The sequence below is a fragment of the Danio rerio genome, chromosome 10 (assembly GCF_049306965.1).
Source record: "Danio rerio strain Tuebingen ecotype United States chromosome 10, GRCz12tu, whole genome shotgun sequence".
NCBI classification, from domain to species: domain Eukaryota; kingdom Metazoa; phylum Chordata; class Actinopteri; order Cypriniformes; family Danionidae; genus Danio; species Danio rerio.
In genome coordinates this window covers 48,477,501-48,492,703 of record NC_133185.1, presented here as the reverse complement: position 1 = coordinate 48,492,703, position 15,203 = coordinate 48,477,501, and the positions used below count along the sequence as shown (strand labels likewise).

The following is a 15,203-nucleotide window of genomic DNA, read 5'->3' as shown; positions in this document are numbered from 1 at the left end:
AAAATAGCATTTTCACCACCCAGACACCACTTAGGTCCCTCCAAATGTCTAAGCCCTATGCACTCTTCCCCTCTTCCTCCCACTTACACTTATATGTTTTTTGCTCTGGGCACCCTCAGTAAAAATTCATTCTGGTCCCCCCAGATCCCACTTGGGTACTTCCAAAACACTGGGCCGTATACACTCTCCCCCCTTTCCATCACTTACTACACCTAAATGCACAGTTTTATGGTATGGGTCCCGTCAATAAAAATTCCTGACGCCCAGACCTCACTTGGGTCCCTCAAAACCACTGAGCCCTACACAATCTGCCTCCCCACCCCTTTAATACACCTATATGCACAGTTGCTCTCTGCCCTCTGAGGAAGAATTGCAATCTGACCTTCCAGAACCCACTTGGGTCCCTCCAAACCACTGAGCCCTATACACTCTGCCCCTCTTCCCTCCATAACATAATTTCTAAAGTTTACCATCAAAATGAAGCGTAACCTCACATAGTATCTTAATCAAAACACATGTATACTATTGATTTCATACCTTGTTCACAGAGGGATCCTGAATAGCTGGGCAGACAGACACATTTGAAAGAGTTCATTCCATCAATGCATGTAGCACCATTGCGGCAAGGATTCGACTGGCATTCATCGACATCTGCAGGAAATAGGAAATGAAAATGTCCCACTATACCAAGAAACGCGTTCATCAAGAGTGAATAAAACTTAAAATGCTAAAAGCTACAAACCGTTTTCACAGCGTTCCCCACTAAATCCAGGCATGCAGACACAAACATTTCCTTTTCTGCTGGAGAAGCATGTTCCGCCGTTTTCACACACACTGACCGAGCAAAGTGCGTGATCTAAAACAACAAAGTCATAACTTTCAGTGAAAGGACAAATCCACTATGGACAAATCAGCACTGTGGAAATTCTGTATGCTTTGCAAAAATACAGCTCAAAACTCTACCTTGCAAATCCACCACATGGCTCTCCACAGTGTAGCTGGAATCAGTCCAGACCTCTGGCTTTTTTGTGGTGAACTCTTCCCTGATTGGTGGTTGTCTTTCAACAACTGAGGCACCCTGCATATCTTCATAATCTACAACAGTCTCTTCAAATGACGAAGTACTTGTGGCTTTAGGGGTGGTGATCATGTCTTCTGTTGTAGAAGAAGTACTTGTAATATCCTGGACTGACTCTGAAATGCTTAAATTTGTATCAGCAATAGTGATGGGGCCACTGGAATGTACAGACGTTGAGATGAGAGGCTCCTCTGTTGAGAATCCAAATTTAGAAGGTAACATCGTCTCTTCTGTAGTCTCTGATGGCACCACTAAAGTGGTTGTCTCTTCCGAATGAGTTTTTTGGATTAGAACAGTTTCTTGGGAGGAAGACATTATTGCTCTTAGACTATCCGTGGGCAGAATTCTAGCATCTGATCTTTGTGTTGTGAATTTAGTTTCAGTTCGGGCAGTGGTGAAAGACAATGGCGTTGTGTCTTCAGCAGAACCTTCAAATGCTTTAGTTGGTTCATTTGCATCAACACTAGTTTCAACAGTTTGTTGAATGAAAAGAGAAGGAACGGTAGTCACAATGAAAGGTTGTTTTGTTAATGCTTCTGTTGGATGATCACCAGAGCCACTGTCCCCAGAGATGGCGAAGACTGTGCTTACATCTTTTTCAAACTCAGGCACCAATAAAGGACTCTTAGTGGTACTCCTGCTTTGGTCTTTCTCCTCTGGGATTACTCTTGTTTGTAAAGTTGAAACCACATTTACTGCAGGCTCTGCACTAGGCAAGAGTAAACTAGCAGGTTCCCTTGGGTCTTTGGGATGAGTACTTGTTGAGGAAGTTGTAAAGGAGTGAGAAGGAACAGAGAGAGTTGGAGATAAAATCGGTTGTTTTGGTTCCTCTCGAGAATACATATCTTGTCCAGAGCTCTCTTCTTCTGCTGAGGTGGAACCCTCAAAATCATCTCTTTCCGGCTTTATTTCTTTTTCTACAGGGCTGGATGCTGTAGTTTGAGATGTTTCTGGAGTTGTAATTGGTCCTTGGGTGGAGCAATGCACCCCATATGCCTGTGTAGGCTTCTCTGTTCCACCTATTTCAGTCTCGTCAGTAGCCACCATATCTGGGTCAGTAGAAGCTGTAGCTGACTGCAGGTCATCCGCAGAGCCTTCCAATGTAGTCAGCTCCTCTTCATCATCTGTTGGGCGCATCCCTGAACTTTCTTCATTGATTGATGTGCTAAATGATATGGCTTGTGGGGTTATCTCCTGGCTTGGAGATTTGGTTGAAAATATGGGCAATTCACTCATGGTTGCACTTTCTGAGATCTTTGTTGTGAAATAGGGCTCAACTGGGCTTCTTGTAGTCAAGCCAGATTCATCCGTTTTGTAGGAAGATGTAAGACCTTCAGCTTCGGCCAGAACTATTACAACCTCATCATCAGGAATAATTTCTTCCATTGGAGGGGTCGCAGTGTCAAACTGATCTCCTCTAGCCTCATGTTCAACGTCTGGTTTCAGGGTCAACTCATGCTTTCCATTAATGAAACTCACTTCTGGGGTGACGGTAACAGAAGCTGAAGAATATATTTCAAGATCTCCACTGCCCAAGTCTGGCTTTGAGATTTTTGTTGTGAAATGGGGCTCAACTGGACTTCTCGTAGTCAAGCCAGATTCATCTGTTTTAGGGGAAGATACAACACCTTCAAATTCTGACATAAGAATTACTATCTCATCGTCAGGGATGATTTCTTCAATTGGAGGGGTCACAGTGTCGAACTGGTCTCCTCTAGCCTCCTGTTCGGCGACTGGTTGCAGAGTCAACTCGTGCTTCCCGTTAATGAAACTCACTTCTGGGGTGACGGTAACAGAAGCTGAAGGATATATTTCAAGGTCTCCACTGCCCAAAGGTGGCTCATTTTCACTAGATGTTAGAACATCGGTGATGCCCCGTGGTTCTCCAAGAAAATCCAGAACACTTTCAACTGCAAACCAAGCAGAAAAGACATTACACAAGCATTTTCTTACTGGGTTTAATTTCTAGTTTTCTTCAACACATCAACTGGCTTGTTTCCACTGAGCCTTAGAGCAATGGTTCTCAAAGTGGGGGTCGGGACCCCCCGAGGGGTCGCGGGACAAAGAAGGGGGGTCGTCTGGTGGTTTCCAAAAATCTATTTATTTTTATTAAACCATAAGAATTACCATATTTTATCCATAACCTTCTGAAGAATAAAAAATTGTTGTTTATACCATATATAGTTACTATAGTAGCTTATAGTTACTACTTCTATTGGATTGCAACCCCTGGGGTAATTGGATTGTATTAAAGACACAGCAATAGCGTCAGATGCAGCAGATTTCATAACACCTGGTTAAACTTTGTGGCCCATTTACAGCTCTCATACATAATTTTTTTTTTTTTTAAAGAAGAATAGACTTGGGTCCATTGGTGTGTGTGTGCCATTGCATGCAAGGTTTCTGTATTTATAATCACCTCAAAGGATATTAGGGGTCACGAGTCACTGGCATTGTCATTTTGGGGGTCGCAGCCTGAAAAGTTTGGGAACCCCTGCCTTAGAGTACAGTATAGTACGGTATGCAATTATTTATATATTTTTAATGTCAGAAGTTCTGATAGTACCAAAATAGTGAACTGTATCATACTACGTTTTTGGGACACTTTCATAAGGGTACCTAGCACATGAGTATGATACCTAAAGGGTGGAGGTAGACTCACTGCAGAACTGGTTAACAAAGAATCCTAAAGCCGCGGTCACACTAGAGTTTGTGTGTGCCATATTCTGTCGTGCGGCGCTGCGAAAAGGGGCGGGATTAAACAAGCTTATTACACATTTTTAAAAGCGAGCGATTGCTCCATTTTTTAATTTCTGTCCTGATATGTCATGTTTTGATCCTCGATTGTTCTCACGCAGTCAAGTGATGTGATTTCGCAGGTCAGAGTTCACCAAGCTTGAAGTTTGCACCGCAGCAACCTGCGAAACTTGACGCAAAACCCAGCGTTTCCGGTCTGACGCATTCGCGTGCGTATGAATGGAAGTCTATGGTAGGAAAAGCCCAGTGTGACCGCAGCTTAACTTGTTTGTGCTTCAAGGGGAACATCAACACAGGGATATTATTTTTAAATACACAGGCAATAAACCATGGTTGACCAGAGCTCAAACAAAAATTGCAGTCTTAAAATATGCAATATGTGCATGCCACCTACTGTATGGCCTTCTTGTTTGTGGTATTGCATAAGAATCATTACTAGAGCTGCACAATTAATTGTTAAAAGATCACGATCTTGATTCGACCCCCTAGACGATCTTAATCCAGCATTTCTACGACTCTGTCAATCATATTTAAGTTCAGGAGAGAAGAAAAGGCGGCTGCACGAGTCTTTTCATTGTTTCACACACGTTGCTCAGTGACATTGACACTTCCAAAAGATGTTGAATGAGTCACATAACTGTATTTATAAGGTATAATTCACCTGAAAATGTCATTTTTGTCTTTATATAATGATGTTTTTACGGCCGGGAAAAATCACACGTGAGGTGAGCTGCTGACCGTGAGCTGTTGTCACAGAGAGGGCGCACGCACATTCTACTTAACGATAGACGCGCGCGCGTCTACTTTAGTGAACAGAACCTCCATATGTTGCGAGTAACAGGTAATACAGTTGTAAATAATATTCAGTTTGTGGCACAGAGTGATCGTTTGGGAGCCGCGCGCGAAGTATGAACAAGCGCTTAGCAGTCAAAATGCTAAAAAAACAAAAGTGTGCACTTCATTTAAATGATCATATCGCATTATGATTATGGCAAGCATTTGAAATGTTTTTTTCTTTCATAGTGAACCCACAGTGGTGCATGAAAATAAATGTTTACAATGTCAGTATAACTACTCTAGCCTATATATTGCTGAATACAATCTCATAATGGCAAATGTCTGATTTTTCCAGTGAAAAAATTTGTCTAATATGACAGATTGCACACAATACACAATACTTGGGCCAGATGTAAAATGTAGTAATTGGCACAGATGTTGATAATTGATATTGAATTGATAATTGAAGTTTGGCCTATCTTGACACACATTTAAAATACTTTTTTATTATTTTTAAATTAAGAAAAAAATCATTCTACCAATCAGGCTGCTTCGAGAAAAAGCCCGCCCATAGCACAATGATTCATTGGCTTATTAATTTCATCGCAGTCGTGAAACACCGACATATCTGGCCCAGTTTAGGTTCAGTTATGGGTTGTTAACTTGGCTGAGACTTGGTTCAGTCATGTACCGTAATTCACTGCGGCATGTGGGCCAAGCAACAGCTGGTTGTGTAGGCCAGAGCTAGGCCAGAGATTTTTAGCTATGTGGGTAGAGTGCCCCTTGAGGAAAATAAACCTCTAGTCATATATAGCTGTCATATATAGCTGTTTTGTATCATGTACAGAAGAGTGAATTGCTTATTATCAACTTCTTTCAGTGAAATGTCCCTGCTAAAGTCACTCTATTACAAAATGACAAGACCTTTTCATTTCGAAAGAGCTCAAGACTAAAGTAATTCCAGCATCTGGTACATGGCACAGTAAAACACCGTGTGAAATCTTGCCAGAGATTATAACACACCCTAAAATTCCCCAATATGACACATAACCCACAAAAAAAACGTCTCTTTCATGGACATTCTAGCAGCCCCACATGGTAACCTGATCTTCGGACTGGACGAGGTAAGGGAAAGTAATTAGCTCAGTGATTACATTGCTGATTGATGTTTTAAGGGGCTTTGCCATTTGACCCAAGAGGCATTCGTCTGTGGCTTTGAGAGCTACTCTTTCTCACACTCAACACCTCCGTCTCTCCCTGACGTTTTACTAGAGTAGATGCCTCTTTAACGGTATCAAATGGTATAAATGGGTCAACTGATTAATGTCGACCCTCAGGACCTACAAGACAGAAACACTGGCTGCAGTCCATCTACAGATGTTTATCGACTTCATCACTCTTTCCACCAACATAGGAAGTCAATTAAGGTCACGGGAAGGCATGAAGGACCTGTTTTCCTTTTCCACTGGATGCATGCAGGCAGCACCGCTAGTTTAGTTATACCTCAGGATGAGGTAAAGATTGGGCACAAATCAACCACTAAAGCAACTGCTTAAACTCAAGGGGCCCCATCCAGATCTGTTGTTTGCAAGACAGCAGTAGGTGTCCTGACAGAGCCAAATGTGGCCTCTCTTTAGCCAAGATCTACATTTTGCATCTCAGTGTTTCCTTAACCAGAATTCTCATTTACAACATGCTGCTTTGGCAGCAATCGCAGGAAAAGCACTGCTGCACCAAAATATCAAAGGACAAGCAAAATATTATGCACTGCCTTGCTTTAATCAAAGTATCTTCTTTACAAAGTGTGGATTATACATGGGCTATTATGGGGCCAAATACTATATAAAATTTATATAAAAACATTACTTTTTCTTCAGCTTAGTCTCTATTTTAGAGGTCACCATAATGGAATGAACTGCCAACTATTCCGGCATATGTTTTACACAGCTTCCAGCCGCAACCCAGTACTGGGAAACACCCATACACTCTCTACTGCAGGGGTGGCCAATCCTGTTCTTGGAGATCTACCTTCCTGCAGATTTCAGTTGCAACCCTTATCAAACACACCTGTCTGTAATTATCAAGTGGATTTCAGGTCCTAATTAATTGGTTCAGGTGGGTTTGATCAGGGTTGGAGCTAAACTGTACAGGAAGGTAGATCTCCAGGAACAGGATTGAGCACCCCTGCTCTACTGTATACACCAAGGGTCCCCAAACTTGTTTCTGGAGGGCCGATGTCCTGCAGATTTTAGCTCCAACCCTAATCAAACACACCTGAACAAGCTAATCAAGGTCTTACTAAGTATACTTGAAACACCCAGGCAGGTGTGTTGAGGCAAGTTGGAGCTAAACCCCTGCAGGGACACCGGCCCTCCAGGACTGAGATTGGTGACCCCTGATATACACTATGGCCAATTTAGTTTATTCAATTCAACTATTCTGCATCTCTTTGGATTGTGGAGGGAACCGGAACACCCGTAGGAAACCCACATCAACACAAGGAGAACATGCAAACTCCACGCAGAAATGCCAACTGATCCAGCCAAGACTCAAACCAGAGACCTGCTTGCTGTGAGGTGACAGTGCTAACTAATGAGCCACCATGCCGCCCGTATATTTATATTATGCACACATTCACAGACTATTCCACATGTTTTTGGACTTGTGGGGAAAACCGAAGCACCCAGAGAAAACCCACGCCAACCTAGGGAGAACATGCAAACTCCATACAGAAATGCCGAGGCTCAAACCAGCGACCTTCTTGCAGTGACATGAATGCTCTACCCACTGCGCCACTACGCCACCAATAATATCTAATATTATTATTTAAGATACAGACCAGAGCAAACAATTTCTCACTATTTAAAGTACTGACCCCCCCACAAATCTTCTTACATCCTTCAAGCGGGATCGAGCATTAATTAGGGAGGTCAAAGCCCCCCCACCCCCAAATGCCCACCCTGTTTCTATGTGAATGTTGTTGGGGTTTTTTTGCACTGATGAAATTGTAAGAAGACTCCCACCAACCTGATTGATTTGTATCCTTGATGTCGACTATGAGCAAGCTGATGTCTATCGGAAAGCTGACATTCTTGGAGACTTCAGACTGTGACCCATGCACAATCACTTCACCTAAGCCTGGGGTTCCCATACTGGACTCAGCAAAGACCACTCCTTCAGTGATGTTTTCTGTGCTTCCGTCCTCTTTGTACACCACTTTTGGTTGGTCTGGGTCTACTTGGAGAGTTGTGACAAGCACAGGTGAAGTAGGAATCACACTCTCCGGAGTCTCCGTGTCTCCGCTGATGCTTCCCTCAGCACTACTGTATTCCCCATGAGGTGTATCCAAAGGATTCTTGACCCCTTTTGTGGGTTGAGGAGGAAGTTTGATAGAGAAAATAGAGTCGTAATAAGATGGGGTTACCATTGTGGTGGAGCCCACGGTACCCTGGAGTGAAAGGTCAGGTGCCCCTTGCACCATTAAGTTGCTATTATCATCATAGTCACCAAATGTTGGGGAAGGTGTATCCAAAATCCCTCCAGTTTGAGTTGTAACAATTGTGGGATATGCTTCAGGAGTGGGTTTGTCACGTGGTGCCATGCTTGCAGAGAACATTGAAGGTGGTTCTTCTATGGTGTCATCGGTTGGCGCAGAAGACATTACTTCCAGGGAGGAAATCTTAAGGGCGTCCCAGGGAACTGTAGGTGTTGTGGGTCCAGCTGTGGGTGCAGTTGTAGGATCCCGTCCTGAGAGAAAAGAGAAAGACGCCATTATCATAAAGCTTTTTGAAAATAACGTGGAACTTTGGCACCCCTAGTGGCCTCAAATGAAATAAAAGAAAAATATTTGTTTCCAAACAGATTTCCCCATCTTCCAAATATTTAAACAATTATGCAAAGACTTTGTGCTCATTTCTTTATTTTCAGCAAGCCAGCTTCTGCACTTACTGACAACTGTCGAGCCATTACAAAATCACAACGTTACTGATCTTCACTGCCTAATTGATATATTTTATAAACTGGGTGTCAGGTTCATTGTTCTGCGCCATGTCTTTAAAATATAAAAAATAATTTTATCGTAGTATTTTCAATAGAGTTTAAGTGCTTGCCTGCTGCTCTTGACAGCACTTGCATTTAAACACAACCATTTCATCTCATTTTACGCTTGAACAAAACAATGAACGCTTAAATCTATTTAACTAATTATATTTTAATCACATTACAACATCGATGCTGTAAAAGGAACTATGACATTGAAAATAGTAACATTAATTTTTCACCAGCAGCTGACGGTGGCTGAAAAACTGTGCATATAGCCCACTGAATTTAATTACTTATAGTATATTTGTCGTTATACAATAAATTATGATATACAGTACAAAAAATAAATCCATTTTAAGAAGTGCCATTAAAGGTCAACACTTAACAACTAATCGTCACAATATTGTCAATAATCGTCAATAATTTGAGATTTCCTTCATCGAATGTTTTTGCCTATATTGCATATGTAACTGGAGTTCATGTAAACTAAACTACAGCACCCCTAGTGGCACCAAACAGAATTACAAAAAAAGTACCTGTTTACCAGCAGACTTTCCAAACTCTTGAACATATTTCATTGCTTAAACAGCTAGCCAATCTATATTCACATTATTTATTAATAAGTCTAATTGACATTGATTCAATCGATTTCTTGTAGTATATTTGTCTTCATATATTAAATTATGACAGAACAATTTCACCTTGCTATAAAAGGTCGACACTGTTAAGCTAAATTACGCAGCTTATATGTTGAAATTGTAGTTTCATTTCCGGAATGGTTTTGTTTAGATCACAGTTTAACAGTTAGTGTTTATTGTGCGGTTAAAGCGCCCCTATAATTTCTTTCTAAACAGACTTCTCAAGAACTTGCCCATATTTCATTAATCCGATAAATATATAGGCAATTCATATTCAAGTTAACGTCTCACCAGAAAGATGGCGCTCACTGAGCAGTATAGAGTCCATATTATTATACTGGGGCATTAGGACCCACACAGACCACAGGTTGAGCGCCCCCTTCTGGCCTCACTAGCACCACTTCTAGCAGCATCCTAGATTTCTCATAAGGTCTCCCATCCAGGTGCTGACAGGCGCAGCCCTGCTTAGCTTCAGTGGGCGACCATGTGAGAGTTGCAGGGAGTTAGCTATACAGACCACAGAAACAGACCACAGATGCAATATTTTGCCACGATGTTTCAACGAGATGGAAAGTAAATAAACGCCAGGTGGATATGACGCAGGTAAAAGCATTTTACATCAGTGCACAATACAAAAGTGAAAGAGCTTTAGTGTTTTCAGTGTGGATGTGCGTTTTAGATGCTCAAACTTTTCCGCATTAGTGTAGATGTAGCCTAGTAAGTAAAGACTAGAACCTAAAGTTTATTTATAAACTTTGATGTTGGCTTGAGAAATCCAACATGACTGCGCTAGGACTGGGAATGGCAGTTGGCAGGAAGCACGGTGGGGGTTGCTAAGTGGTTGCTAGGCAGTTGCTAAAACAATTATGGCATTGTTAGGTGGTTGCTAAGCAGTTGCTAAATGGCAATGCTCGTGCACATGTTTGATTAAATGCTAATACTTAGTAGGCATTTCTAGCATATGTTATTGCATTTAGATAATCATTCATAGCATGTAGCTAAGCGTTATTAGCACTTGGCTTCCATTATCATTGTTACCATGCATAGTACACAGGAAGTCCCATTTGCTAGCATGAGTCAAACGAGCCAATGCCCAAGTCCCTACGGTGTTCTGATGTAGAGATATTGCTATTTTTAAATGGTTGCTAGTTTATACTGTTTTATTGCTATGGGAACATTTGACAGGTTAGTGATGATACATCAAAGCTTCTTGGCAATATGAGTGATCTAAATCAACCCCGATGTTTCTATGACAGTCTTTAGGAGTGTCAAAATCTGGACTTGAACATTATGTATTCCTGGTGTTGGGTTGCGGCTGGAAGGGCATTCGCTGTGTAAAACAAATGCTGGATAAGTTGGCGGTTCATTCCGTTGTGGCGACCCCTGATTAATAAAGAGACTAAGGGAATGAACATTATGTAAAAATGGCTTGCCGTATTTTTTGAAAATACAATGCTTAATAAGTGTGAAAGTGATAAATGCAAAAATGGCTTGCCATATTTAAAGAAAAATAATGCTTAAAAATTATTTATTGGAAAACTATAAGTCTGATAAACCTTAAAGATATAGCAACAAAATCTACCGCATCTAATACAGCTTTTGGCCAAATTTGGGGCTTGTATAATTTTTTGATATGCCCGGATTATAAAAATGTAATATTTAACATTTTGTATTAAAAAAACAATAAGTCTTATAGGCATGAGGAGATATAGCAACAATCTTGAATGTAGAAGGCACATTTTGACCACATTTGGGCCTTGTGGCATGAACGGCCTAGGAGGAGATACGTTTGTTTTCAAGCACAGAGTAGCATAACAGTATGTTGGCTTTCTCAAGCCAACATAATTATTTATATAGCACCATTCACAGACAAACAAAAAGCTTTACAGTAAAAAGAAAACAAAAATAAAACCTTTCAATTCCATAAAATAGAATACACAGGCACGGTGGCTCAGTGGTTAGCACAGTCACCTCACAGCAAGAAGGTTGCTGGTTTGAGTCCCACTTGGTGTGTCTGTGTGGAGTTTGCATGTTCTCCCTGTGTTGGCTTAGGGTGGTCCGGTTTAGAGGTCTGCACCCGACGAGATTTCTTTCGGCGCGGGAATACATTTCCGAATAAAGCACGGGAGCGGTCGGTAACTGGTGTATTTTTGGACGGGAGAGGGCAGTCTAACAATATCGCTCCCGACTCCCAAGCGAGCGAGCACCTGTATGTATGTGTGTGAATGAGTGAGCGTGATGCTGCGTTTAGCTTGTCTGTTGCTGTCTGTGTGTGTGTGCGCGAATGACAGAGAGAGCTTTGTGCTATGTGTGTGTATGTGTGTGAATGAGAGCCTGATGTTGCTGTCTGTGTGTGTCACTTGCTTGGCATGCTTGGTGCTGTGTGTGTGTGTTTATACAGACAGCGTGTTATAGGTTGTCTGGACTGTGTATAGCTGGGTGGTTTTTGGTTTTGTTCTCCCCCCGCCGGCCATTAGCGGGAACGGGCGCAGCAGGTAAAAAACGGGGCGGGTCGGGCAGCGGGACAACGAATGCTGAACATGAGCGGGAGCGGTCGGATTCAGGCTAAAACCTGGCAGGTGCGGGCGGGAGCGGGATCCAAAATTAGTCTACTCCAGTTTCCTCCACAGTACAAACACATGCGCTATAAGAGAATTGAATGATGTAAATTGGCCGTAGTGTATAAGTGTGTGTGTGAATGAGTGTGTATGGGTGTTTCCCAGAACTGGGTTGCAGCTGGAAAGGTATCTGCTGTGTAAAAGATATGCTGGAATAACTGGCGGTTCATTCCACTGTGGTGAGTCCTGATAAATAACGGGATTAAGCCGAAGGAAAATGAATGAATGGATGAAAATACTACAGAATTAATAAAAAATTAAATAAATATAAAGGTCAGAACACTTCTACAGTTATATCACCAGCAACATAAGTGCAATGTGGCAGCAAAGTCATTTCTAATTTCAAACAAAATGCCAACAACAGCAGAATAATCTCAGCATAAAAGCATTTTAGGCTGGTAATGAGTTATTTGGGGAACATGACGTGGGTGCAACTCGACAGTTTAGGTTTATTTTGAAACCTTAGCTTCCTCTCCAGAATGTTTTGGCAGTGTTTCGTCCTGCCGAAGCACTTACTTTAACTCTAGTCTAGTAGGTAAGTAGTCTTGAATAGCTGCACTTGGAATGTTGTATAATATGAGCGCCAAGGCTTTCTCGTTCTCACAATCGATAAATCAAAACCCCACACTGCCTGCCTGCATACAGTACAGTACTAACTCTGAGACACTTTAATGGACATATATATGAAATTGTTAAAGTGGCCCAGTTAACGGCTCTATAATGTTCACTCTTGTCTGTTCATATGCATTTAGCTGCAGTGGTCAGGATGTGCTGGCAGGCCTCCAAAGGTAGTAAAAAAGGGTTCATGCTTAGCAAAAAGTTTCAACATTACAGCAAAGCCATTCATGATGATATGTGTATGCCTGTTGCACATCTGGCTGGAAAAAAATGGAATGGATAAGGAAAAAGGCCTGTGTTTGGCTGAATTTAAAATACTGTACTGTATATGTACACAGATTACAGAGTGTCTGAGTATGCAGTGTTCACTAATAACAGTAAGACTGTCTGGGAGTGCACTGTTTAAAAGTTTGTGAGAAGGAAGATTTTATTAGATAACTTCTATTTTACTCACATGAACACACTAAATTAAGGATAATAATCTTGGATGATTTCTGTTTTAAGTGAACAAAAATTTTAACATTTGTACTTACCGAAAAAAAATTGCTGGAATTAATTAAAATTTGCAATTTATACATTCATTCATTCATTTTCCTTTGGATTATTCCCTTATTAATCAGGGGTCGCCACAGTGGAATGAATCGCTAACTATTCCAGCATATGTTTTACGCAGCGGATGCCCTTCCAGCTGCAACCCAGTACTGGGAAACACCCATACACACTCATTAACACACACACACTCAAACACTACGGCCAGTTTATTTAATCAATTCCCCTACATGTGTTTGGACTGTGGGGGAAACCCGGAGGAAACATTCAAACGGCACGCAGAAATGCCAACTGACCCAGCCAGAACTCGAAGCAGCGACCTTCTCACCAACCTTCCTAAAAAATGTTTTATTCAGTGTAATTTGACATACAAATAATATTTCAGAATATTAAATTTTGTACTGTGGTTTTGAGGCAACGGCACTGCCTACTGCGCCACTGCGTCGCCAAATAAATAAATAAATAAATTAATAAATTATAGACCCCAGATCAGGGCTGACTCCTCCAATAGGCGAATGCAAAAATCCAAATGAGTGAATCTAAGATTTTTAATACTATTTATTAATCATAATCATACCTGACAACATCTTTCTCTGAAAATCCGGGGCAGATCCGGGGGGTGTGTGGTGGATGAGGGGTGGCTTGGTGTCAGGGGTGAGGTGTCTGAATAACACAGCTGAGAACCGGGATTTGGGCTGCCGCTGTGTCTGGATACTGTACCAAAGGGGGTAACAGACTGTTGGGGGGGGGGGAGTTTGTGGGCCAGAACGTTGGGGGGGTGAAATTACAGGAGTTTTCCGGGAAAAATAACAAAACGGGAGGGTGGCGGGAGATGGGTTTGAAATACAGGAGACTCCCGGGAAAAATGGGAATGCTAGCAGGTATGCTCATAATAATGTTATTTATTGCCACTAATAAAAATGAATATGATTATTATTCAAAATATTATCTAAAAATACAAAAATACATATTATTATTTATTTTTATTAAATATATATTCAATATTTTTTTAATAGTGATGTCACAGAACCACTCGACCAGGAGGAAGAAGGAAGAACATTGCATGCAACAACCAGCAACAACAATTATGGTGGATGGCTGATGGCTTTTTATTTGCATATTGCTCTTTTAATGTACACCTGAAGTCAGAATTATTCGCCCTCCTGTATAAAATTGTCCCCAATTTTCTGTTTAACGGAGAGCATATTTTTTTTCTAAACATAATGGGCAGAGCGCAAAACGCAGGGCGCAAACGCTTTCAGGGCGTGTCAGGACGCATTTTTGCTAATTTACGGACGGGAAAATATGCTTTGCGCCGCGGCGCATGGGCTAAAAGGGTTGAGTTTATTTTCTTAATGAATTATCAATCAGCATTGACCAATCAGAGTCTCATCTCCCATTCCCTTTAAGAGCCAGCTGCGTCACGCCAAGAGCGCATTCACTATTTACAGGACGCAAAGTAAGTCTAAGTGGAAAAAATGAGCATTTCACTAGCAAACAGTGAACAGTGTTTTAACAGAAAACAGTTAAACAGAGCATCTACTGCGTGAGAATGAGAGATAATGGATCACTTTCACTTTCGCTCTTGGATAGGGAAACCTTTACAGACATCAATTAGTCTATAAATAATTAATTTAGTTTGTTAAGCGCAAAGATTTGTTTCAAAACTGTTTCTAAATTCAGTTCTAATTTCCAGCAAACGAATAAATGAATAATAACAACAAAGTGTGCTCAAAGACCTGAGTTATATCCTAAAACACATGCTGTGCCCCATATGGTCTAAAACCTGACAGGTGCAAGTGGTGCTTGCTGCAGAGCCATTTGAGAAGAGCTGAGCTCCAGCGAGGGGGAGCTTAAGCTTGAGCTCCACCTTTTTTGCACTTCTTCTACGAGTGATGTCACTGGGGATAGGGTTAGGGGTGGGGTTGGTGTACGCATTAAAACAGTTTACAGGAGGAGGAGCGACAGCTCATGCTCCCCCTCGCTGGAGCTCAGCTCTCCTCAAATGGCTCTGCAGCGAGCACCCTCTCGACAGGTGGACAAATCTAAGCTTGTTTTTAATAAAACAAATATAAATATGGATATAATAAATAATACTGCTAATAATAATAGCATTATACAAAAGCA

General features: G+C 41.5%; 1 protein-coding gene across 1 annotated transcript in view; it reads right to left on the bottom strand.

Annotated features, from left to right (window-relative positions):
* vcanb (versican b) overlaps nt 1-15,203 on the bottom strand; it is a 74,496-nt gene that overhangs the window by 29,714 nt on the left and 29,579 nt on the right. The window contains 4 exon segments of the mRNA NM_214688.1: nt 538-651; nt 743-856; nt 964-2,988; nt 7,640-8,359. Coding sequence (NP_999853.1) covers nt 538-651; nt 743-856; nt 964-2,988; nt 7,640-8,359 — 2,973 coding nt within the window.